General features: G+C 43.8%; 1 protein-coding gene across 1 annotated transcript in view; it reads right to left on the reverse strand.

Annotated features, from left to right (window-relative positions):
* The window catches only part of PHLPP1 (PH domain and leucine rich repeat protein phosphatase 1), a 161,175-nt gene that overhangs the window by 51,501 nt on the left and 83,679 nt on the right, over positions 1-25,995 (reverse strand). The window contains 3 exon segments of the mRNA XM_028737876.2: positions 5,356-5,522; positions 18,962-19,087; positions 24,731-24,927. Of these exon segments, the coding sequence (XP_028593709.2) occupies positions 5,356-5,522; positions 18,962-19,087; positions 24,731-24,927 (490 nt within the window).

A 25,995-nucleotide genomic window follows, 5' to 3' on the forward strand; every position in this document is an offset into this window, starting at 1 on the left:
CTAAGCTCCATCTTTGTTTCATCTCTCTCATACCTGCTCATAAACAAGAGGCCCTAAAATTTTTGGGAGTAATCCCTTCACTGTGTGAACTGCACCGAGGATTCTTTTTTTTTACAGATTTGTTACCTCGCGATTCACTTCATAAGGTCTTATTCACTGGCCGAAGCATTGTCTCATTTCAAAGAAGGGTAATAAAGGAGGTCTGTCCGACTCCCACACGAGTTGTCCACCCTGCGCAGGGCAGTGACGCCCTCTATTCTACCACACTGAATTCATGCCTCTCTCACGTGCTAAAAATTTCCAGTGTCAAGTTTATCTGGAGAAATTTTTTTCTTTCACCTTTCCCCAACCTGAAAGAAGAGCTGTTACAATAGGATTGTTCTTTTCATCACAAACATTTCTTTTTTGAACCATAAAAGGGCCTGTAATGGAATTCCTCCACAACTCTGCTCTAAATCTCAAGCCAACTTGCATGGGGTGCCCATGAAACACGGCAATATAGCTACCATCTGAGCTGCATAGTCGTAAACTGAGATTTTAGGATTATCCATTCCTCCGTTTTCCGATACAAAAGAATCACCCAAGATACCGCTGAACAACGACCAGCGTTTATGAAGCTTCTAAATTTATATTGCCAACATCTCAGTGTATTCACGTATAAAAAGTGAGGGTAAGTTAAAACGAAAAGGGAGTGAAGACTCCATTCGTGGTAAGAAACATCTTAACAGCCACAATATGAGCTTCCCAAGTTTCTTAATGAACAAAATTTAGACAAAGCTGTAGCTCTGCCTTGCATTCAGAAGGTCCCTAGATTCATCTTCTGTCATCTCCAGGAATAAAAGCGTCTCCCCAGTTATGAAGGGGTTACGTTCCTGGGTACCGTGTGTATATGTGAAACAGTGCATAGTGGGGAACACCATCTAAAAAGCCTGTAAATACTCCTCTAAACCTCTGAAAAGCCACAACCGCTCCCTCCAAACCTCCTTCCTCAAAAACTCCAACTATCCACAGGCCTCAAAGGTCAATGCAAAGGTTCATGGGATCGCAGTTGCAAAGGCTCCTGGAACTCCTGGCCGTTTTCCTGCTCTTTTGTACCCTTTTGCTGCACTTTTCAGGCCCTCTTTGTGCCTTTCGGCAGTTTAAATCGGATTATTTAATTTATTTCCCGGCGTTGCACAATATACAGTCATGTGCGACTCAAACACATGCAGGTAGAGAGACACCTGTATCTGCTCTCTGAAATGCTGGAGAGCTGCCGAAATTCTGTGAGCTAGATAAAATCAACTGTGTAAGGCTTATCAGGTTTTTTTCATTGTAGTACTTGGGGAGTTCCCTATGAACTACAATGAAAAAAACTGATATTTTAGGTTTTTCCAGCCATTCTGACCAGCAAATATAGAACAGCCAAGGCATTCAATTTTGAGTCATGCAAAAAGAAAAGTGCTATTGTTATGTCTCAATAAGTCACTAAAATGGATTGGTCAAGGGCCTCCATTTGCTTCTGGAAGTCTGAGTGGTCTGGCGGATCTGCCCATCACCATGCATAAGGTCAACTGCTGATAGCTTGCTGGTGGTCCTTACTGTGGGCCACACATGCAGCTAACCAACCATAAAGGTGGTTCTCACACAGTATAGTGCTACGAACAGACTCTCAACAAGGAGAGGCCAGCGGGCAAGTTCAATTTGTGACATGGGTTGAGAGGCAAAATTACAAGGCCACTCTAATTCTCCATGGAAAAGTTCCACGGGAAGTTAATTGTGTTGTTTAAAAAGCACGCTTCCCTCAAAATTAGAGGCTAACTTGTCTCCATAGCCTGCCTTCCCTGTAAACTTTCCATTTGGAATGTTCTACTAAAAAGTAGGTTGGTTCGCTTGCCAACCTAGCAGTTCGAAAGCACTCCCGGGTGCAAGTAGATAAATAGGGACCGCTTACTAGCGGGAAGGTAAACGGCGTTTCCGTGTGCGGCTCTGGCTCGCCAGAGCAGCGATGTCACGCTGGCCACGTGACCCGGAAGTGTCTCCGGACAGCGCTGGCCCCCAGCCTCTTGAGTGAGATGGGTGCACAACCCTAGAGTCTGTCAAGACTGGCCCGTACGGGCAGGGGTACACCTTTACCTTTACTAAAAAAAGAGTTCGGTGTGGCGGGTGAAACTTGCTAATCCAAGGATTGTCAGTGCGATGACTGTCAGCCCACATGTGCCCTCTGATGCCTTCTCTAGTGCTCACAGAACCCGCCCCTTGTTGGAATTAGGCTTGAAAGAAGCATGCTCCACTTGCAATGTGTGCATGGCTGCAGTGTTTGTGGTGCCCGCAACAGCTTCTCCACTTTGCAAAGTATGCCATAAAGTTTGGCTAACATTTTACTTTGCCTGCTAAGGACCAAGGCTATTTACGCCTTGCACCAAGGCATTCAGGCAATCACACCGTGTTTTAAGACATGTAGAATGTTTTTGAGCGGATCATCAACCTTGCCAAATGGAAAAGCTCAGCTCAATCTTGCTTGCGTGATTGAAGGATACAGGCGCCACAATCCATTCTACTCTTGATATTTCAACATGGGCTCCCTATCGGTCTCTCGCGGCACAGGCCACTGCTACGCTGCATATTAACCTGAGTGAGATTTTCCCCAATGCAGCAGGGTTATGCTTACCCAGAGATAATGCCCAAGGGATATAATGTACCTCACGCACAGCAACAAAGGCCTAATTGCTTTCTTTTCAAAGCAGACAAATGGCCGCAGATGAGAGATCAAACCAGGAGCGCGTCCAAATCGCAAGCGTTTTGCTCAACAGATAATAGAACTTTTGTGCTCTCCACAAGGAGAGTCTAAAAGATAAGAGAGAATGGGCAGATTCAAGAGGGACTTTATTAATGCAAATAATATGAACCGAATATGAACTGTCTATATTGAGGCAGTCCACTGGTACCTTTAGGTCAGTATTTTCTACTCTACACTGACTGGCAATGGTCCTTCAGGATTTCAGATGGCAGAGATCCCCACCCTTTTATGGTTTTGTGCAAACTGGTTCTCAGAAATGCTGTCAAGCACATACAGGGGCGATAAGCTCCCCAGTGTACATTTCACAGGAGGGTTCCGCCGCACGTACAGGGAAGACACACGGTCTTAGAGTTAAACTGTGAATATCACAGCAAAGGAGGCTCTCTCCTGGCTGCATGAGGGGAAAGGTCAGAGAATGCCGGCCCTGGGGGATATTTTATACATGGACCGATTACATACTCCAGCTCAACACACCCCTTCCTTGGAAAAAAGGGGAAAGGAATTTTTGCTGATAAGCAGCCACAGCACAAACCGGCACCCGATAACCAGCGAGTGACAAGACACGACTGTTATCGTTGAATGAAGCCGCTGGAAACCGATAGTTCTAAGAATCACTCGGAATTATACTGAGAATTCCCAATGGAATTCTGCCGGGTCACATTTGGGGAGGCCAAAGGCACGTCTCTGTTCAGGAGGGTGTTTTGTTTGACGGAGCAGCTGCTGGTTTGGTGGCTGTTCTGGCTTGAAATCTTGACAGTTTTTTACTATCATTTTTATTTGTTTTAATTGCTAGTAATGGCCGCAAGAACCTTGTAGTCGACCGGTGGGGGCATGGCAGGAGATATAAGATCAAATGGGCTTGCGACTTATCCCCAACCAAAGTACTGCTGTTCAGGATAGCAGGAAGCCAGACCTGCCCTCCTCTAAGGTAATATTGAGCCAAGAAGAAGAAGAAGAAGAAGAAGAAGAAGAAGAAGAAGAGGAGGAGGAGGAGGAGGAGGAGGAGGAGGAGGAGGAGGAGGAAGAGTTTGGATTTGATATCCTGCTTTATCACTACCCGAAGGAGTCTCAAAGCGGCTAACATTCTCCTTTCCCTTCCTCCCTCACAACAAACACTCTGTGAGGTGAGTGGGGCTGAGAGACTTCAAAGAAGTGTGACTAGCCCAAGGTCACCCAGCAGCTGCATGTGGAGGAGCAGGGACGCGAACCCGGTTCCCCAGATTACGAGACTACCTCTCTTAACCACTACACCACACTGGCAAGTTCACTCTTCCTCTTCCCCCACCCAGTTTCTGATCTTTTTCCCAAATGGACCCTCAGCATTTTGTAGTTCTTGGGAGGTCATGGAGCATGCTCATTACCTAAGGCTTTTGCCTCTAATCCTTTCAACACCCAACCACCCAATTTCACCATTAGAGGAAACATTTTTTAAAAAAATTGAAACAAATCCATAAACAAAACCATACTATGCTGAACTGAGATTTGCTCGTGGCTATATCACATAAGGCATAATGTAAGTAGCAGAAATTTGAGTACCTGGCTTGCACACTTATAGACAATATATGCACCTGTGCTTATTTTGGTACACGCAGGTCAGTTTTTGGACTTCCTGACATCTCATCATGTAAATATCTCCAAGTCAGACAAAGGATGAAAGCATGACTCTTCGTAGCATTTTTACTTTCTTTGGCCACCAACCCAAGCAATGTTATGAAATGCCTTCTACCCTTTATGTTCTCTTTTAACCAGCGGTGAGACATTTGGAGGCGGGCGTGAGGAATGGCAACGCCCCCTCATGGTGTTGGCGCTTTTTCACCGCCCCAATGTGTCGCTGATGCTTTTAAGCAAATAACTCTCTCTCCATCCATCACAACCAAATATGCATAGCTGTATAACAGTTGTCTCCTTGTATGATGGCAAGAGAGGGCAAAGTATAATATTTGGACCAAATGCTTTACACGTTAAGTTTCAACAGAGTTTTGACAGGTTGCTTCAGTCATCTGCTCCTGTTTTATATTATTTTGTTGGGGGGTGTTAGGTGTATAAATTGGATAGTACCCTCAGATTTGGAACTAACCATTTGCCTGGGAAAACTGTGATATGGAAGAGCTGCCTTCAGAAGAGACCACCAGGGAAGCAAGCCTTTTAAATGGGAAGAGAGTTGGTTCTTTCTCTCTTGCAAACTGTCAGAAATGACCAACAAGCCATGCTGGCTAGGACAAAAAAAATATTATGTGGGCCTGCAACAATTTGTCATTTTCTTTGCAATAGTGATGAAATCAAGCACCTCTAGGGAAGATTCTCCACCCACTTTTGGCAAGGCCCTGTACCCAGAGAGGAACGCGCCCACTGTTAAGATACTCTTGCATCAGTGAATTCCCACGACACCATCGTGTTATGTAAAAACTGGGCAAGTCTCTTTTGAATGACAGTTGGGGACGCCCAATTAGGTCCCGCGGAATCTCGAAAGGGAACAAAGCTGGAAGCTTCTGAGGAGCTGATTTAATCCATTCTAGACAACAGTGAAAAAATGGGAACACAAATTATTTTTTTGTTTTAGCTGTTTGTTAATGTACCTTTGTAGCTCGTTCAGTCCCCTGGCTGTGGATGGGCTAGGGTTCAGCCTTAGGAAGTTTTGCTTCAGATTGAGATGAGTGAGGTCCTGGCTATAGAAGAGGTTGGCAGGGAGATCCTCCAGGCTGCAACATGAGAGATCCACTGAGCTTATTCGCTGTGATGCAATCTACAACGAAACAAGGAACCACAACATTAAAATCAACGAAACACAAGCATTTGGCTTCTTGCTTGACCTGGGGCACTTCCTGTTGTAGTGTTATCTACTATATCTTAATGGAATACCTGTTTATGTGAGTGAGTGAGTGAGTGAGTGAGTGAGTGAGTGAGTGAGTCAGTCAGTCAGTCAGTCAGTCAGTCAGTCTGTGTGTGGTAAGCCCATGAATATAGTAATTGGTCACCCCAATTCACGCATCACGAATACAGTACATTTTGCAAAAACATGCCCCCAGGGCCTGGAGAGTCCTCTAAACCAGTGGCTCCCAACCTTTTAGTTATGGCAACCCACAAGTCCAAATTTATTTACTATTGTGACCCATCAATTTTCGCTTGCATTTTAGCTGCAATTTTGCCTATGCACATTCAAGCAAAAATTTGCGCAACTCTCCTATTAATGTGGAATTTGTTGAAAGATGTCAGAGTGTCTGTGCATCAGAGGCAAAGCTGTAAGAATCACTCAAAACAACTCCCTGTATGAGCACCTTAGGGCAAACCATCACTGGATCTGCCGCCATTGGTCAGAGAGCACTTCCCAAGTGTTAAGATGCAAGACTCAGGCTTTTCTGATATTCGGTTACAAGTTTCAACAAAGTGTTATTTTTTGTTGTTGGCATATTATAAGAGTTGTCCATCATACCAGCACATCACATCGGTTCAAAAAAAAATAACCATTCTGTTTATTTATAAAGCCCACGACCCACTTGCCCAGGCTATGTGACCTACAGGTTGGGAAACTCTGATTTAAACCTCAGAGAAGGAAGAATGCAGAGTCAGGAAAGGTATACTTCCCCCTTTTTCTTTCCTTCCCCCAAATATCATTATTTTAGATTTCTAGCCTGTCTCTCAGGGTGAAAGAGAAACCTGGTGAAGAGGGAATATTCAGGGCAAAATAACAGAATCTTCACATACTAGCTGGTGAACTTACTAATTGCTGGACGCCTACAAGTTAGGATACAAGGATTCCATTCTCTGTGCATAATGCAAATACTGATCCAGAGAAAAAGGCTATTTCGGGAAGGTCAGCAGAGTATGTCCTGACTGGGGGGAAAGGAAACAAAGGCAGAAAAAGATAGCCCACCATGCTTGCCCCCATCGCAAGGTTATACAGATCTTTCAGCTATTCATTCCAGCACCAAATAAAGCCATGCTGCTCACTTGACGTTTTTACTGCGGCGGCTTTTTAAAACCTCAGCTAAGAATATAATCAAACGAATCATCTAAATTGGACAGAAATGAAAAGGCGAAGTAATACTAATGGCTTTGCAAGCCGTACCCAGGGAAAACAGGCAGGAGTTCATTGCTCTGGAGAACTTAATGGCTGAACATTGGCAGCGAGAGAGGCTGGCTGGGTTTGACTGGGTTATTTGAAAAACAAAGATTGCCGAGAAGAGAAAACTTAATCCAACTGCCCAAGTTAGAGAGGCATGGTCACAGGAACACTGGGCTGTAATATAGGGTATTTCAAGCACTTTTATATGCTTTATCCTGGTAATTCTTACAATAGATAGCAATGTGAATCAGGTCAACCTTAGTATTCCCACACTTTAAAGGAGGGTCTCAGAAGAGAGGTGGTGGCTTGATTCAGGTCTGTCTAGAAATAAATAAATAAATAAATAAATAAATAAATAAATAAATAAATAAATAAATAATTTATACCCCGCCCATCTGGCTGGGTTTCCCCAGCCACTCTGGGTGGCTTCCAACAAAATATTAAAATACAATAGTCCGTCAAACATTATGAGCTTCCCTAAACAGGGCTGCCTTCAGATGTCTTCTAAAAGTCTGGAAGTTGTTTTTCTCTTTGACATCTGGTGGGAGGGCGTTCCACAGGGCGGGTGCTACTACCAAGAAGGCCCTTTTGTCTGGTTCCCTGTAACTTGGCTTCCCGCAGTGAGGGAACTGCCAGAAGGCCCTCGGCGCTGGACCTCAGTGTCCAGGCAGAACGGTGGGGGTAGAGACGCTCCTTCAGGTATACTGGATCAAGGCCGTTTAGAGCTTTAAAGGTCAGCACCAACACTTTGAATTGTGCTCGGAAACGTACTGTAATCCTGGTCCGATAAATCATACTTATTTCAGAACAGGGCCAAGGAATTCATGACTCAGGAGATCGGAACCAGATTCTTTCTGGCTCTTGGTGACTTACACCGTACTACATAAGCTTTCAAGTTACTGAGGTAGGGAGGTGGGACACTTCTACCCATTTATGGAACAGTTGATGAAAGGAAAACCGTTCTCATTTTAGCTCCAAGGAAAAAGCAAGCGAGCAAGAACAAGAATTCACATTTCTTAAGGACATTCCCCACCAGTATAGAGAATTTTCACACCTCACACACTAAAAAGGCCCTATTTGAGTGTATGAATGAATGTTGTGAGATGATGGTCCCAACTGGGACTGGGACGCAAGATAAAAACCAAAACAGAACAAAGGTCAGAAAGCAGAAGGCACAGCGCCTTTCAAGTCAAATACATGTTCCAGCCAATGCACATTTTCCATTTGGCAAAGAGATAGTTATGTGAAAATAGTGCTTTTAGTGTTATGTGTGAAAAGCATCCCGTGAATTTACTCCAAGTCCATTTTCCAACTAGGAACTCTCCTACTCGCAATGCCAACTAATATACCGCAAAGGTCATCTCAGAACTGCTTCTCAAGTTAGCACTCTGGCAACGTAACTTACTTTGATAATTGGAATTACCATGCAAACTATGTGCAGGCTGTTGCATGGTCCATAATCTCAAATCCACAGCGGCATATGCATGGGAAATAAAAAAGTGTGATTACACAAGCAAAACAGTTGAGCAATAATTTTGGGGGGTGGGTATTATTGGGATGTGGTTTTTATTTTGATTATAGTCGTTTTTATGTTGCTCTTTTCTGTGAACCGCCCTGAGACCTCCGGGTATAGGGCGGTATACAAAATTCAATAAATAAATAATAAAAATAAAATAATTCATTTTGCACTTTTCAAAAGCTGCGCTCATATTTAACCACTATCAATGAAAATTTGCTCTCTACAAATCTATATACTATTTGTGTATCACTCAGAAGGCAGCAGCTGAAAGCCCCACTTTAGAAGCCAATTCTAGAGTTTTAACATGGGCAGGAATTACATGAAATGGGAAAGGAGAATCTTCTTTGCTAGCCAACAAAACATAGTAGGGGGTGTGAACTAGCATTTAAGGCATGGGTACGCAAACTAAGGCCCAGGGGCCGGATCCGGCCCAATCGCCTTCTGAATCTGGCCTGCGGACAGTCCGGGAATTAGCGTGTTTTTACATGAATGTGTCCTTTTATTTAAAATGCATCTCTGGGTTATTTGTGGGGCATAGGAATTTGTTCATATTTTTTTTCAAAATACAGTGGTACCTCAGGTTACATACGCTTCAGGTTACATACGCTTCAGGTTACAGACTCCGCTAACCCAGAAATATTACCTCGGGTTAAGAACTTTGCTTCAGGATGAGAACAGAAATCGTGCTCCGGCAGCACGGCAGCAGCAGGAGGCCCCATTAGCTAAAGTGGTGCTTCAGGTTAAGAACAGTTTCAGGATAAGAACAGACCTCCGGAACGGATTTAAGTACTTAACCCGAGGTACCACTGTATAGTCCGGTCCCCCACAAGGTCTGAGGGGCAGTGGACCGGCCCCCTGCTGTAAAAGGTTGCTTAAACACAATAGAATCCTTCTGCTAAAAATGGTACCTGCCACCCCTGGTTTTTTGGTAAGCACTGCTGGGGGTTTTTGTGTGTGTTTTTTTAAAGTGCTGCCTAAGCAGACAGCGCTTTTGAATTTATAAACAAGGGTTTAAAAACAGTTAATCTAACAAATGAACTTGCTCGGTTTTCGGACCCATGCGCCCATTTGGAAATCTGTCATTGGCATCGCAAAATACCGATTAACAAGAGGAAAAACTGGGGATTTTCAGCACCCCACCCCCACCCCGACACCACTGCTATTCCAAACAGGAAATACATTTACGCATACTATAAACCAAATGAAACTCAAGCAATGTTCCAAGCTAAACATCAGGAAAAACTTTCTGGCGGTAAGAGCTTTTTGACAGAGGAACGGTCTCCCTCGGGTGGTTGTGGACTCTCCTTCCTAGGAGGTTTGTAAGCAGAGGTTGGATGGCCATCTGTCATGGATGCTTTAGTTGAGATCCCTGCATTGCAGGGGGTTGGACTAGATGACCCTCAGAGTCCCTTCCGACTCTGTCATCCTTTGATTCAAATGTACAAAAACAGGCTACCCCCTCAGAACAAGCCATTGATTAAAGCCGTGAGAGCTGGACCACAAAGAAGGCTGATTGCCGAAGAATTGATGCTTTTGAATTATGAATTTGAATTTTGAATTTGATGGACTAAATGGAATTGGCGGAAATGACTGGCAGAATCCGAGACCAGGGAGAAGAGTCGGTGGAAGAAGATTGGAAAAAATTCAAAGTATATTTACAGAAACACTGTAAAATTAATGAATGCTAGAAGGATGCTGGAATGAAGTTACATGGTTTTAGCAGAAAGGTTATAAAGAACTAAGTAAAAATGGATTGTTAATGGGTCAAAGTGTAAAATTTAAGGTCAAATTGTGTTAAGATAAATTATAGAACAAAAACTGAGAAAGATGGAAAGGATTTGCTGAAATAGCTAATTGAATTAGAATACAAAAAAGGGAGGTGTGAGGAGGTCGATGAAACAAGTAAATGAAAGATGAAGATATGGAAATACTGGATGTGTTTTTAAATGTTTTTGTTTTTAAATGTTTTTGTTTTTCTTATTGTTTTGTTGTACTGGTTTTTTGTGTTTTTTATTTTTGAAGTATTGTAACTTTTATTGTCTTTTTTCTTTTTTCTGCAACTGTTAAACCTTTAATAAATATCATTAAAAAAATGAATTATGGTGCTGGAGGAGACTCTTGAGAGTCCCATGGACTACAAGAAGATCAAACCTCTCCATTCTGAAGGAAATCAGCCCTGAGTGCTCACTGGAAGGACAGAGTGTCTGAAGCTGAGGCTCCAATACTTTGGCCACCTCATGAGAAGAGAAGACTCCCTGGAAAAGACCCTGATGTTGGGAAAGATGGAGGGCACAAGGAGAAGGGGACGACAGAGGATGAGATGGTTGGATAGTGTTCTCGAAGCTACCAGCATGAGTTTGACCAAACTGCAGGAGGCAGTGGAAGACAGGAGTGTCTGGCGTGCTCTGGTCCATGGGGTCACGAAGAGTCGGACACAGCTAAACAACTAAACAACAACAACAAATAATTTTAAAAAATTGGGAGGGGCAGGGAATCTTGGTTGGAGCAAAAAGAGATGACTAGTGGCCCTACAGGCAACAAAGCCAAACTTTGAGTGGTACCTTTTCATGGGGGAGAAGGATTCCTCCTGCCCCCACAACCACTTTGGAGCACAAAGGCGGGCTCAGCCATTTCCAAGCAGGTGAAACATTGCCATCCACGGTGGTCCAAAGGTATATTTCTAAAACTACAGGAAATCTGCGTATTATGAGCACCTGGGTGGAGCACTGGCAACTGTGTGGGTCTCAAGAGAGTGCCATTCCTAATAAAATAATGCCGGTACGAGAAGTAAAGAGGAATTCAAGAAAGCAAGATATGCCATCCAAGTCTGATAGCAGAAAGAGGAAGCAATTGAAGCATGTTCTATTGCTAGCTTGCACTCTAAAGTGCAGAGTCTTGTAAATCATCATTATTTGAAAACCACTTGCTGTTCACCCACAGAAAGACAAAGTCATAACCACATCCTCTCTAGATAATTTCTGGGTACCGAGAATTATTTTGAGGACGGTGGCAAACTAAAAGCTATCCCGCCAGCACAGAAGTAACTCCATCTCTAGTCATAAATCTCACGTGACAAATCCAAGTTTCTTTGTATAGCATGTAGAAGCACCAAAACAGGACAGGGAAGTGGGGCACACTTCATCTTTCCAGAACAATACAGGTGGTAGGGGGAAAAGAAGGTTTAGAGTTCAGTTGGTAGAGCATGAGACGCTTAAGCTCAGGTCTGTGGGTTTGATTCCCATAGTGGGCAAAATATTCTTGAACTGCAGGGAGTTGAACAAAATGACTCTTAGGTGCCCATTTGAACCCCTGAAATTCTGTGAACTCTTAATTTTTTAAAAAAACTGCCTCCTTCAGAAACAGTTTGAAGCCAATGCATCCAAAAACATGGTCCACAAAAAGGAAAACTGAGAAAGTGCCATTTGCAAAAGTGCCAATTCTATACCTTGCCTCTGTTGCTAAAGATTCTACAAGTCGTCTTCTCGGACTCCAACTCCCATTCTTTCTGACCACTGGCCATGCTGACTGAGGGAGTCTATCAATGTCTGGAGAGATCCAGGTTCCCCATCCCTGATAAAAACAATATACTATGGTGCTGCAGCTTGCCCTCCCACCAGGAATATCAGGGTGGAGTACATAGAAGTTATCCCATTTTAACCAATCACTACCGGAGTTTGTGGCCAAGTGGAAAACTGAACTCACACCTCTTTGGGTCAAGCGACTGTAGGACATTCCCCGACACAAAGTTGTGGTGGCAACAGATTTGATCTCACTGGTTTAAACTACGTAGGCTAAATAAAAAAACTGTTTTAACTGTCAAATGAAGGTATGTGGCTTTCTTGTCAGCATTCCTTTAAGAAAACATATATAAAATCTAACTGAGCAGAAAATTACAAGTTGACAGGAACATATGCATAACCTTGCTTCCTCAAATCAGAACCTGTCAAGTCTTGTAAAAGCAAACGTTACAATTAAGGAATTGTATCTCACATTAAACGCTTCTTTTTACATAAATAGCCAGGGAAACGGCCACAAAAATCACATCATTCAGTCCCAACTTTGTCTCCACGTTTCAGGCTCCTCAATAAAAAAAGTGTCTAATTTAGGAGAAAGGAAGACCTGAAGACTTGCCACATTTTGTACTATCAGTTAATGGTTTGACAGATGACACATACCCTCTAAGAAACCCCTCATTAGTAACAGAGCTTCAGTATGGGGGACAAATTGTCTTAGTCCATTGCATTACAGAAGAAGAAGAAGAAGAAGAAGAAGAAGAAGAAGAAGAAGAAGAAGAAGAAGAAGAAGAAGAAGAGGCATCTTATAGGCCCCCAGAAGACGTCTAGATGTTGAACTTACAACTCCCATTACCTCTGCTGGCCATGGTGTCTGTTATAGGAAGAGGAGGAAATCTAGTTGTGGCATGTAGCCTGCTATTAAATTTGACAGGTGTCAATCACATGCAAGCATTGCAAAGGGAAATCCTCAAACTGGTCCCATCAGTTATTATCCCAGTGACCTCCCCCTCAGGACTTTCTTTAACAAACTAGAAGGGTTATTCGTTTAACCTATGATCATTTTTATGGTCTGCGCCCCTGCCCAACTGTGAAATGATTTACCCTTGGGTGGGTCTTCCTCAAATTACAATGTATTGATATTCTCAGGCATGAAGGTGAACCTTTTCTCTCCCGCAAAAGAAGAATTGTTCACATGTTCCCAATAAATTTGCCAAGACGAAAGTTCACTGTCCCCTTAACCTTGACCATCTGCAGGCAGCACAAGCAAACTCCCATCTCTGTTGCAAGTGAACATGAAGCAAAAAAATAAAATAAAGGCACTGCACTGTTTGAAGGCAGAATGTTTGCGCAATGTAAGGAATATATATAAACTGTATGTAGCAAGAACCAAACGATTATTACAACACTGGAGAAACAGTTTCTAATCTGTGTGCCCCATCACGGAGCTTGTTAAAAGCTGGGAGTGTGGAAATGCATCTCTCAGTAGTAAAAGATTCACCATTCACCGCTTTCAACCAAGGATGGAGTCACTTCCCTATGGGGACCACAATACCATTTAGATGCAGGAATCATATGGGCAGGGCATGCCTTCAGCATAGCTCCTTACTATCCCCAAAAACCCCTGAAGATCATGGCCACTGGGCCCATCACCTCCTGGCAAATAGAAGGTGAAGAAATGGAGACAGTGAAATATTTTACTTTCTTGGGCTCCATGATCACTGCAGATGGTGACAGCAGCCACAAAATTAAAAGATGCCTGCTTCTTGGGAGAAAAGCAATGACAAACCTAGACAGCATCTTAAAAAGCAGAGACATCACCTTGCCAACAAAGGTCCATATAGTTAAAGCTATGGTTTTCCCAGTAGTGATGTATGATGGAAGTGAGAGCTGGACCATAAAGAAAGCTGATCGCCGAAGAACTGATGCTTTTGAATTATGGGCTCTTGAGAGTCCCATGGACTGCAAGAATATCAAACCTATCCATTCTTCAGGAAATCAGCCCTGAGTGCTCACTGGAAGGACAGATCGTGAAGCTGAGGCTCCAATACTTTGGCCGCCTCATGAGAAGAGAAGACTCCCTGGAAAAGACCCTGGTGTTGGGAAAGATTGAGGGCACAAGGAGAAGGGGGCGACAGAGGACGAGATGGTTGGACGGTGTTCTAGAAGCTACCAGCATGAGTTTGACCAAACTGCGGAGGCAGTGGAAGACAGGAGTGCCTGGCGTGCTCTGGTCCATGGGGTCACGAAGAGTCGGACACGACTAAACGACTAAACAACAAAATCCAAAGCTTGCCCAGTCAGAAGGTAGGAGGGCAACTCACAAGCACCAAAACCATGTCATTGCCCATAGGCTATGCATAATGTTGCTTCAAAACAATACTGGAACAGCATGGAAAGCACCCACAGAGAAATAGCCCTTACATGGCTGCAGATAACTTATGAATCAGTGTTCATCCTTGGTTGACTCAGCCCTGAGTGACCACGTAAAGAGCACCCATCAGTTGTCTTCAGCATAAAGAAGTGTTCAGAGTTTAGCACAAGAATCCATTACATGAACTTGCCAGTGACATCCTATAAGGAACAGGTGGTCTGCATACCATATGGTGTTTTCTGTTGCTGTTTAAAACACCACAACTGCAATGTTATGTTCACTCTGATCCTGCCATTGGTCAATCTATTCTGGTAAATATGACCAGGCATATGGTAAATTAAAAACTCTTTAGTGTTCAAAGAGCAACATAGCTCCAAGAGCACTTCTTTTCTTCTAAGTTCCAAAGTGTTCTCCTCAAAGTTCTGCAAGAGAAACTTTGATCTATCTTCAATAAGACTGTCGCACCTAACTAGGGAAATACGGTGGTACCCCGGGTTACATACGCTTCAGATTACAGTGGTACCTCAGGTTAAGTACTTAATTCGTTCCGGAGGTCCGTTATTAACCTGAAACTGTTCTTAACCTGAAGCACCACTTTAGCTAATGGGGCCTCCTGCTGCCGCTGCACCGCCGGAGCACGATTTCTGTTCTCATCCTGAAGCAAAGTTCTTAACCCGAGGTACTATTTCTGGGTTAGCCGAGTCTGTAACCTGAAGCGTAATTACAGTGGTACCTCAGGTTACATATACTTCAGGTTACAGACTCCGCTAACCCAGAAATAGTACCTCGGGTTAAGAACTTTGCTTCAGGATGAGAACAGAAATCGTGCTCCGCCGCCGCAGAAGCCCCCATTAGCTAAAGTGGTGCTTCAAGTTAAGAACAGTTTCAGGTTAAGAACGGACCTCCAGAACGAATTAAGTACTTAACCCGAGGTACCACTGTACTGATTCCGGATTCCAGCCCCCACAGAGGTCTATGAATGCAGGCTTCCCCTTTTCAGACATCTATCCTAAACACATGGTAAGTCAATCTTCCAACCACAGGCAACGGCACAGCTTCACTGACCTTTTAAGCATGTGGAGCCCCTTCACACAATTAACACACGAAGAGGGACTATAAAATAATCCTGTTCTAGTCCTGCAGTTTATAGATGTGAATACATACATGCATGTAGAACTGGATTGGGGAAACTTCAGCCCTCTTGATTTTGTTGCGCTAGAAACCCCATTACCTCTGATTCTTGGCCATACTGGTTGGGGTCGATTGGAGCTGGAGCTGGAGTCCAGCAATATCTGGTCCAAACAATCCCCCACTCTGATCAAGGACATGGCAATCCAGGTCTAGATACCGTTCCCCCACCAAAAAAAAAAAAATCACTTCCCCCCCAAACACATATGACGACACTTTCTCCCCTTGTCCAAGTGTTCATTAAAAAGTAAGTTTTAGACATGACACAACTACACACAGATCTCAACATTTCTCTACACAGTCCAATAGCTCTCTAAATATATATTTAGCAAGAAAAGGAACTGGTGGGGTGGGGAAGAGTTTCAATCACTGAACTGTATTCACTTATGGCACAAATGCAAATATACACAAAGGGATGGATTCTAGAACAGGACGCATGTGCGAATAGCAAAGCCATGAACCACAAATATATGTCAGTCACATTCGTGGCAACTTGCTCAACCTTCTTAAGTTTCATTCGTCACCCCTAACGCATCTCAACTCATGTACAGTGGTGCCCCGCAAGATGAACGCCTCGCAAGACGGAAAACCCGCTAGACGAAAGGGTTTTCCTTTTTGGAGGCGCTTCGCAAAACGAATTTCCCTATGGGCTTCCTTCGCAAGACGAAAGCCCATAGGGAAATCTCCGGGACAGCGGGGAAGCACAGCGCATCTTCCCCACTGTCCTCGGACCTCCTCCGAAGGCTGGTGATGGGGCGGAGAGACCTCCTCCCGCCACCAGCCTTCGGAAGGCTGGCCGACTCTGGGGTTGTGGCGCTCATCTTGCTTTATTGGCCGAGGGAGCCGGTGTGCAGCTTCAGGGTCATGTGGCCAGCATGACTAAGCCGCTTCTGGCGAACCAGAGCAGCGCACGGAAACGCCGTTTACCTTCCCGCCGGAGCAGTACCTATTTATCTACTTGCACTTTGACGTGCTTTCAAACTGCTAGGTTGGCAGGAGCAGGGACCAAGCAATGGGAGCTCACCCCATTGCAGAGATTTGAACCGTCGACCTTCTGATCAGCAAATCCTAGACTCTGTGGTTTAACCCACAGCGCCACCCACATCCCTGTCTTGCCTTGTACTAGCCGACAAATTGCTGAATGAGTTCCCATCTCTCTCAGGAATGTGATAGGTGGCTGCAGATGACTCATTATTGTTGTGCACTTCCTATGCACTCCCAGAACCCCTTATAACTTCCAGGCCCTGTATAAAAAGGTCAACAGTGTCTCAGTACTGTAACAGGAATGGAGGGTTTCCAAGTAGTTGAATGCACACTGTAGTAAGTTACTGCTGTCTGTATTGACTCTCTATTCACCCATCACAAAAGAAAAAAACTCACGGGGCAAGAGACTGAACAGAATTACTAGACAGCCTCCCTTTTCTCCTCCTCTTTCTGCTTACAACTTAGACACCCACAAACCTAGACACCCAAATCCAACAAACCACACACATTTCGATGTTATCAAGTCATTTGTCTTAAAATGTCAAGTCACACGGCCACCACACAATCCAACAGAATTTGTGGGAAGCACAAGCGAATTGGCTTGCATGGTTTTGCCAAATCCTGGGCTCTGTTGTGGTGAGCAAGTTTATATGGCATCAGCATGCAAAGAAAAGAAGATGTCAACTGCGACTTGCATGGAGATTTGAGCTTACCCTGGCAACTTTCCCAACGCAGCTGAACAAAGAGTAAGAGAAGGAACAGAGTGGTACACAGTAATCTCATGCAATCAGTAATTTTTTTCTTCTTCACTCAATCTTCCCCATACTTCTAAACTTTTATTATTTTTATGCTGCTTCACTCTAATTTAGATCTGTCTTAATTTCCAAGACAAGCTGTTGGAAATAAGGAGACAACTGCTCTCCCAGAAAGAGGATAACCAGAACTAATGAGCAGCTTTCATTTTGGAGCACACAAATTACAATCAAGTTGAACGCGACAGTGAGGGGAGGGGAAAACCAAGGGGGGGTCTCTTGTGTGGCTGAGGTGCTTCCACCTGGCACTACTTCTACTTGTTCAGTTTGCAAAGGAAGAAAAGGAAGCAGGCAGGCAAAATGAGAGAGGAAGAAGACTGGAAACCTGCAAGGATGCACAGGCCACACAAATGTCACATTAAGACAGCTGCCACCATTGAGCTTCTGGGAGTGAGTGAGTGAGTGTGTGTGCGAATGCACCATTAAGTTTCCACATGTAGAAGCCTATTTCACATTGAAACAGTCTAACCATCTTAAACCATCAACTGTAATCCTCTTGATTACAATTACTCTCTATCACAATGTGTCATGGGAAATTATAGGAGTGTTCCATCACAACGCGCCTCAGGTTCAGAATTTGTTTACTTTTGTACACAGTAGGCTAGTACACCCACTCAGAAACCCCTCTCTGCCTTCCTTCCAGGCAAACTGGAAGCATCAATGGCACATTCCAACCACTGGGGGGACGACCACTCAGTGTGGGTGCAACTTGTATGGAACAATCCCAGTGATGTTTTTGTGCTGGTTTTGTCCTATATGTTATACACCGCCTTGAAATGTTTCAATAAAAATGCTGATTATAAATATGCAGATAAACAAACAGAATGTTGACAGGAACCACCACCTAAAGTCTGTGAGAGTGTGGCACTCCATTTGCTACTACTTCTATTATTAATAATAATATTAAATGATCAACTGCAGTCCCAAGGCCGATTGCAACAATTTAAAATACAACATTAAAAACAACTTAGAGCAGTGTTTCCCAATTAGCTGTTTTTCAAAGCCCAAGCCATGGTCCTGTTACTTTTGAAAATTTCAATAACTCTATGGTAGTTTTTGTTATGTGGGTGGCGCCACAGACCTTCTGGGGTCCATGGACCACCAATTGGTAACCACTGACTTAGAGCAGGCATGTCCAACAGGTAGATCGTGATCTACCAGTAGATCCCTGAACGGCTGTGGTGGATCACTGGGTCCCCAAAGAAGTTCAAAAAGTTTGCCCTGCATGCTAAGAAACTGTGCTTTTCCTCCTCTCAAAAAAAAAGCTCAAAAAATTTGACCTGAACCCCCCAAAATGGGGTAGATCACTGCCAGTTTGAGTAGATCGCAGTCTCTTGGGAATTGGCCACCCCTGACTTAGAGCATTTGGCCTGGGCCTATGTAAATTTTATCAAATTTGTGGCGGCAGTGGCAATAAAGAAGAATCAACCATTCTCCATTGGGGGGCGGGGAGTGATGACTACAGTCAGAGCTGCACATACAAATTGCTGCCTGGCTGGAATAAGCTGAAGTGGTACAGCAGTTAAGAGCATGAGCTGGAAAGTCCTTCCACCGTATCCCTCCTGGGTGGCCTTAAAGCAGCATTTGTCTATCAGCCCCCACCTGCTGCCTGTAATAGAAGGATAATAGTGTTGGTCAACGTTAACACCCATTTTGTCAATAGCGCAGGTGGTTTTTGAACAATATACTGGGTATTCTGAATAACCGGAAGAGTCCAAAGCTCGTCTTACCTTTGAAGCTTGCCGTAGCCACCGCAAGTACTCAGTGAAAGTGTCGAAACAGATGTAGTAACTCTGGCTCTGAGGTCCAGAAGAGCTAAATGCTAAACAGTGCTGGTGCTTTTTAACTTCTTCAACCTGCATTTTTAGGGGGAGGGGGGAAAGGATTGGAAAAAATACAAAACCCAATATGAGTATATTCAACTATTTTTGATTAAATTGCTTTACTGTGTATTTCAATTAGGGGTAGTTATATTTTTAATAGATTGGTTTTATACTTGCTATTTTGCAGTTGGCTTTTGCTTGTGAACCATCCTGACTTTTCTTTTTGAAACGAAAGGCAATATTTAAATACTAACAATACTTTTAAAAGATGGAAGCGGAGCCTCTGAATTAACCAGCAGCGGTGCTAAACTAAAGGGTCCTGCAAGGATTTCCTCCTGTGCAACGGGACTTCCCCCCAATCTTCTCCCCCTGCCCTCCTCCCCAGATCTGCTCCAGAGGGTTAGGGAAACCTCAAAGAAGAGATTTAGGGGGTGCACAGAGTGAGGGAGATGGAGTCCCATCAGAGAAGCAGAAATCCTCACTCTTGAAGGACCAGAGCTGCTTTGCATCCAACCGAATCAAGACTCAAAAAAAGACTCAAAGACTTCCAGTATGACAGAAAAGCGATGTATACAACATTTAACGTTACACAGTTCCCAGAGTGGCTATGTTGTTGAGGCCAAAGTAAGCCGAGAACGCCATCCTAAATCATCCAGACTCCATTCATTTGGACTTGTTAAGCGTAAGAGTTTTCAAGATCCACATAATTATGCAAAAATGTTTGATGCCATGCAGGCTGCAATGCTATCCATATTTGCCTGGAATTAAGCCCCACTGAATACAATGGGACTTCCTTTTGGGTAAACCCTCAAAGGATTACACTTGTCAATTTAGATACCTCTATGGAACCAGGAAGTATTAGGAGGCCAAGTGGGTCTGAAAGCACAAGGTCACAGTTCTTAATACCTCGTTTCAGATTTATAGCAAGATCTTTTAATTAGCAAGTTGTCAACACCATTCTGCCTCTTAGATTCACCACACCCTTCTTGAGGGAAACAGAGCAGCTGATATGCAAAACTGCTGGGGTGCATGAAGTATAGCGTGTGCTGCTAATGTATGGGGTGGGGGTGGGGAATGCTGATAAATCTGTTGCAGAGAAATCTCAATAAAAGGTTTAGTTGGTGCTTTTAAGTGCCTTTACAAGATACATTAAATACTCCTGAACATAGCTGTCAACTTACAGATTTGAAAATAAGGGACCAGCAGCCTCGAAAATAAGGGATCAGCAGCCAAAATAAGGGATTTTCCGATCACAGGTAAGTTCAACTTCTGAGCCCCTCCGAGCCAAAGGCAGATAGCCCAGCCAGCAGCCAAAGGAAGCCTCAAGCGGTGGTTCCCACAGCGCAGCAACCCGGCAAAGGGGATGCAGCAAGGAAAACCACTGTCACCTCTCCGCTGGGAAGCGCTGAGCAAAGGCGAGTCCCCAGGCAACGCAGCCGATTTGATCGGCACAAGGCATGCAAGCTCCACCCCCCCAGTCATTCTTAAGACTCCTTATTGGGTGAGCAAGGCAGCCAAGCAACACAGTTGGAGCCTCCCTCCTCCCTGGCCGGCAGGGAGGGAGGGAGAGGAGCTGCTTCCTTTGAAACCCGGGAAATTTAAGGGACATCATCAATAAGGGACAGCAGCGGGACACAGAGCTGGGATAAGGGACTTTCCCACCAAATAAGGGACGGTTGACAGCTATGCTCCTGAAAGAATTCTGGCTTTCCCCCTAGTTTCCAAAACTGCATAAAACAGAGCTCTTATCCTCTCTTAAAGCATTTGTTTAAATGAACAAGGCTTCCTGCAAGTAAGAGTTTTCTTCCTACATCTCGTAAGACTAGAACCATTTTTAAAATAATAATAATTAAAAAAAAAAACCAAATAATTTCCAGGGAAGACTCAAATGCAATGTGTAAATCTTTCCAACTAAAGCAATTTAGATCTACCCATAACTATGAAGGACTGTTTTGACAAATCACAGAGCTCCACACATTGTGAAGTGTCAGGGCACATCTACACGTTTCAAAGAACATGGACTGCCTCCAAAGAACAGCTGTTCCATACCGAGTCTTCCCCTCCACACACCCACAACTCAAGTTATGCCATGCCATTCTGTACGAGTTTGCACACATTGCTGGTTGCTTCTGGCAGGGAAACACTGTTGTAACAACTAGATTTATTAGACTTGCAGAGAGTTTGAAAGAAACACTAAACACAAGGGTCTGTGGGGGCAGATTTGTTCTCCTTGGTGGCAGAAAGGGGGGTGGTGAATTCACGTGTTTGTGGATACAAAATAATCAGATATCTTGGCAGTTCCCTCGCTGCAAGAAGTGAAGTTACAGGGAACCAAGCAGAGGGCCTTCTTGGCAGTGGCACCCGCCCTGTGGAACGCCCTCCCATCAGATGTCAAACAGAAAAACAATGACACCACTTTTAGAAGAAATCTGATTCTATATCGGGAAACTTTTCATGTACGATGCTCTGTTGTGTTTCTGTATATCCTGTTGGAAGCCACCCAGAGTGGCTGGGGCAACTGAGTCAGATGGATGGAGTACAATCAATCTATTATGATTATTATTATTATTATTATTATTATTATTATTATTATTATTATCATCATCATTACCTATATTCTGCACCCAAGTGAAGGTGCTAGTATACAAGAGTTTTTCACAGCTTAAGTCCTCTGGATGTGAAGAAGTGAGTCATACACTTTTGCCAGCCATTACATTAGGCATTTAGCACACACTTTTGCCGTGACTCAGGCATCGTTGGCCCAGGCTAACCCTCTGGGAGAAGTCGGTGCACTCAGGGTTCATGCTGCCCTTGGCCATCTGCAGAGTATACCTGCTTGTTCATATCACCGACGGAGGGTTGATTGACCCTGAAAAACAGGATGGGACAGGTGCTCCTGTTGCAATCCCATCAATCATGACTTTTGGCCATGCTAACTGGGACTGGTGGGATACCAGCAAAACCTGGAGTCCACAGGTGCCCCATCCCTGTGTTTCTAAGGAAACACTTAAGCAACTGTATTTCTAGAATGGCACCGGTGTGGATGCTGGGAGCTGTGGTTCTCATTACCAGCTGCCATCCAATAAGGGTTGTAGTTAGTTAAACCCTGCTTAGCCCTGTATACCCAAAGGAGCATCTCTACCCCCATCATTTAGCCCGGACACTGAGATCTAGCTCTGAGGGCCTTCTGGTGGTTCTGCGAGAAGTAAAGTTACAGGGAACCAGATGGAGGGCCTTCTTGGTAGTGGTGTCTGCCCTGTGGAATGTTCTCTCATCAGATTTCAAGGAAATAAATAACTATACAACATTTAGAAGACATCTGAAGTCAATCCTGTATAGGGAAGTTTTTAATGTTTTATTATGTTTTATGTTTGCTGGGAACCGCTCAGAGTGGGTGTGGGGTATTAATAATAATAATAATCCTAGAAAGAATATGCAAGGGTATGTGAGGAGAAGGAAGAAGATGTGGCCAAAGATTGGAAGTTGTTAAGCCAGATATAGAGAATACAGTGGTACCTCGGGTTACATACGCTTCAGGTTACAGACTCCACTAACCCAGAAATAGTACCTCGGGTTAAGAACTTTGCTTCAGGATGAGAACAGAAATCGTGCTCCGGCGGCGCGGCAGCAGCAGGAGGCCCCATTAGCTAAAGTGGTGCTTCAGGTTAAGGACAGTTTCAAGTTAAGAACAGACCTCCAAAACGAATTAAGTACTTAACCTGAGGTACCACTGTACAGACTAGTAATAACAAAATGCTACTATTTAACACAGTGATTTAATGACCATTAAGGCTGCTGTGTTAAATTTCATTCAAGTCCATAGGTCTAAATCAGATTAAACACATGCATATCAGTGTAAATTGACTCATGCATTATAGCCTTTATCCAATTCAGTACGAGTTGCTGTTTACACACTGAAGCATACAAAGTAGAATTAATTTGCCAGTGTGGGCTGCCTTGCAGTCCCTGCTAAAACTTTTAATAAATTCTATTCAAGCAAATAATTTTAAAATAGCTACTACTGGGATGTGACCGCTTCTAGTGAGAAAAGGTGGACCATCTGAATTGTTCAGTTGTGTTGTATTGAATTGGTTATTTCTGTCATTCTTGGATTTCTTTCCTTCCCCAAAACCAAAATTAAAAGTTGGATGAAAGATACAAAACCTTTTTCTTTTTTTTTTCTTTTTTTGCAAACCTTTAAACAAACCTTTGGGCAGCTGTTTTGCAAGACTGTAATTCTTAATGCATGATTCCATTTGCCCATTAGCAGCCCACTCAACTTATTTTGCCTGGACTGCTTAGAAACAACAATTTCACATGCCTTTTGAAAGCCAAGATCTACCCAAAGATTCAGAGAGGGTGTGCAAGGAAGGTGTGCAGAGGTATAAAGGGAAATATTAATGGCTGGAGAGCACAAGACGGACCAGCAGATACATTATGTATTTCAGGGCTTTACAACCCAATTGATAGTTGAATTCTTAAAAGTTGCTTTGAAAAAAATGAAACAATGCGAACATATCCAACTCCTTGCATGTGTAACAAGAAATGAAGTAAGCCAAAGAACGAATGAAAATAAGTATCCTCACTGCCTTCTGCACAACACTGCTTTTTTGCACTGGAATGCTTGCAATTACCACCAATTTGCTGAGCACAAGCAAGACAACATTTTGCCATCGAGCTCTTGCATTCAAAGTGATTACAATTTTGCAAAGGTGAAACGGTTATTTGAATTGCTCATTTGATTCTTTATCTAGCAATTTTTAAAAATTGACTGTGGTGGTGAATGAACTGACCGTCAGGTTAAATTGGTAGTGCTAATGAGATCACCAGTTACTCATAACACAACCTCTCTCCTGCCATGCCTTTAGAGCAGGCACAAGGAACATGTGGTCCACTCTTAGATGATGCTGGGACTCCCATTAGCCTCAGACAGCATGGCCAACTCTCAAGGATCATGGGAGTTGTAGCCCAAATACTTCTGGGAGGGCTGCAGGCTTTAACAAGGAGTTCCTGAAGATGAAGATAGCCTAGTGACTTAACTGCTTTCTTAAGCCTCAGAGCCTCTTCAGCACAGAGAGGAACAGAGTTGTCAAAGCAGTGGCAGAAAACAGGACGCCTTTGTTATTGACTAGGCACAACAAGCCTCCGACTCTGTCGGGTCAACAGAGCAGTGTGTTTTGCCTGTTGCCCTTCATTGTCAGGGTCAAAGAGTTGCTTGTTCAGGTCACAGCTCAAGACCCCCCCAACCTGGAAATCAACTCAAAGATTCTGGGCTGGAAAATAACGGCGCTACCCATGACGCCAACCCATTAAACATTATATCACTAGGCCGCCGTAAGATCAGAAGGTGCCATTTCCAAGGCACTATGATGACGCACAGACTTTTAGACAGTATTATGGCAACAAAGCCTCTGCAACGAAGTCAGAGATACACAGAAAAGAAATTAAAAATTCAAAATGAACATGGCTTCTTAAAGCAATTCATGTACATAATTTAGCAGAACATGAAGAGAAGAAATAGTATAGTGCAACTGAAAATCTCACCACCCCACTCCCATTAGGATCCAAATGGAAATGCTGTGTAGCCAGATCTACGCCCAATGGGAAACTTTTACAGGATCTGGTTAATTATTTCTGGTATACCATATATGCAGAGTAACCGAGTGGTTCACTTGCCTTTCCACCGATTAAGGGGAGCACATGCATCTTTCCAGTCTGGCTCTCTTTCACCGATGATACAATTAGGCACGTCCCGCAAAGGATAACTTGGCGTCTTGTCCATCTGTTGACCGGCAAATGCATTTTCCCTTTTCGAACATTGTACATTCCTGAGAGCTGAATCCGTTCAGAGTTGCCAATGCTGTGGGGCTTTCCTGAAATGGAAACAGCAAGCAGCTTTTATCAGTAAAAAAAGGGGAAGCTTTCCTCTTTCAAACATGGCTCAAAAGGCGCAAGACAGCGAGACAAAATGAAGGCCGTCGTGAGAACCCGCAGGTTCACAGGGCCCTACAGCTTAAAAAACACACAGCAGTTTATGGAGCTTCACATTTTGCTTTCTACAAACCCCAATCCCATGAACAATTGGGCGGGGGGGGGGGGGAGGAGATAATCTATGCACACAAAATAGTCCCATGAACTCCAGGACTTTGCACAACTGGTTTCTCAATCCGCATGAGAGGATGGATGTCTTGGACCACATCAGAACCCCAGGAGATAGCTCAAAGACTGCAGGGTCAAAGAAGCAGTCCTCTGGCTGTGATGCCTACTGTTATTATTAATTATATTTGTTACCTGCCTTTCATCACAAATTCCCAGGTCTGATAACCCTGGGCCAACCTTGAACGATTTATTGTTTTAGCTAGAAGCTACCTGGACCATATTAAGACACAGGTAGATAGCCGTGTTGGTCTGGACATAAATCTGACGTCAGAAGCCAGTAGGAGAACACTTCAATCTCCCAGGACATTCAGTACAGGATCTCAAAGCAGCTGTCTTATTACAAAAGAAGTTCAGATATAGACTTGAAAGAGAAGTTGCTGAATTACAACTTATTACTAAACTGAAAACTATGGAGAGACCTCATATGAATAGAGATATTGGATTCTTGTCTCATTACATATGCTAAAGCTTTTTTTGGTCATCTGCGTACCATCCCTTGCTTTTTCCTGTAGGACTAATTACAGTCATCAACAGATTTACCATACCCATTGAATCAATCACCCATCTCCTACTACCCTTCTGAGAAAAACCCCACCCTCACACTATATATAAGGGTCTGGTGACTTCTGCGTCAGTGTATCTGAAGAAGTGCGCATGCACACAAAAGCTTATACCCAGAACAAGCTTAGTTGGTCTCTAAGGTGCGGGTGGAGATGTGGTCTAAACCACTGAGCCTCTTGTGCTTGCCGATCAGAAGGTTAACGCGGTTCGAATCCCCGCAA

The sequence above is a fragment of the Podarcis muralis genome, chromosome 8 (genome assembly GCF_964188315.1).
Source record: "Podarcis muralis chromosome 8, rPodMur119.hap1.1, whole genome shotgun sequence".
Taxonomy (NCBI): Eukaryota; Metazoa; Chordata; class Lepidosauria; order Squamata; family Lacertidae; genus Podarcis; species Podarcis muralis.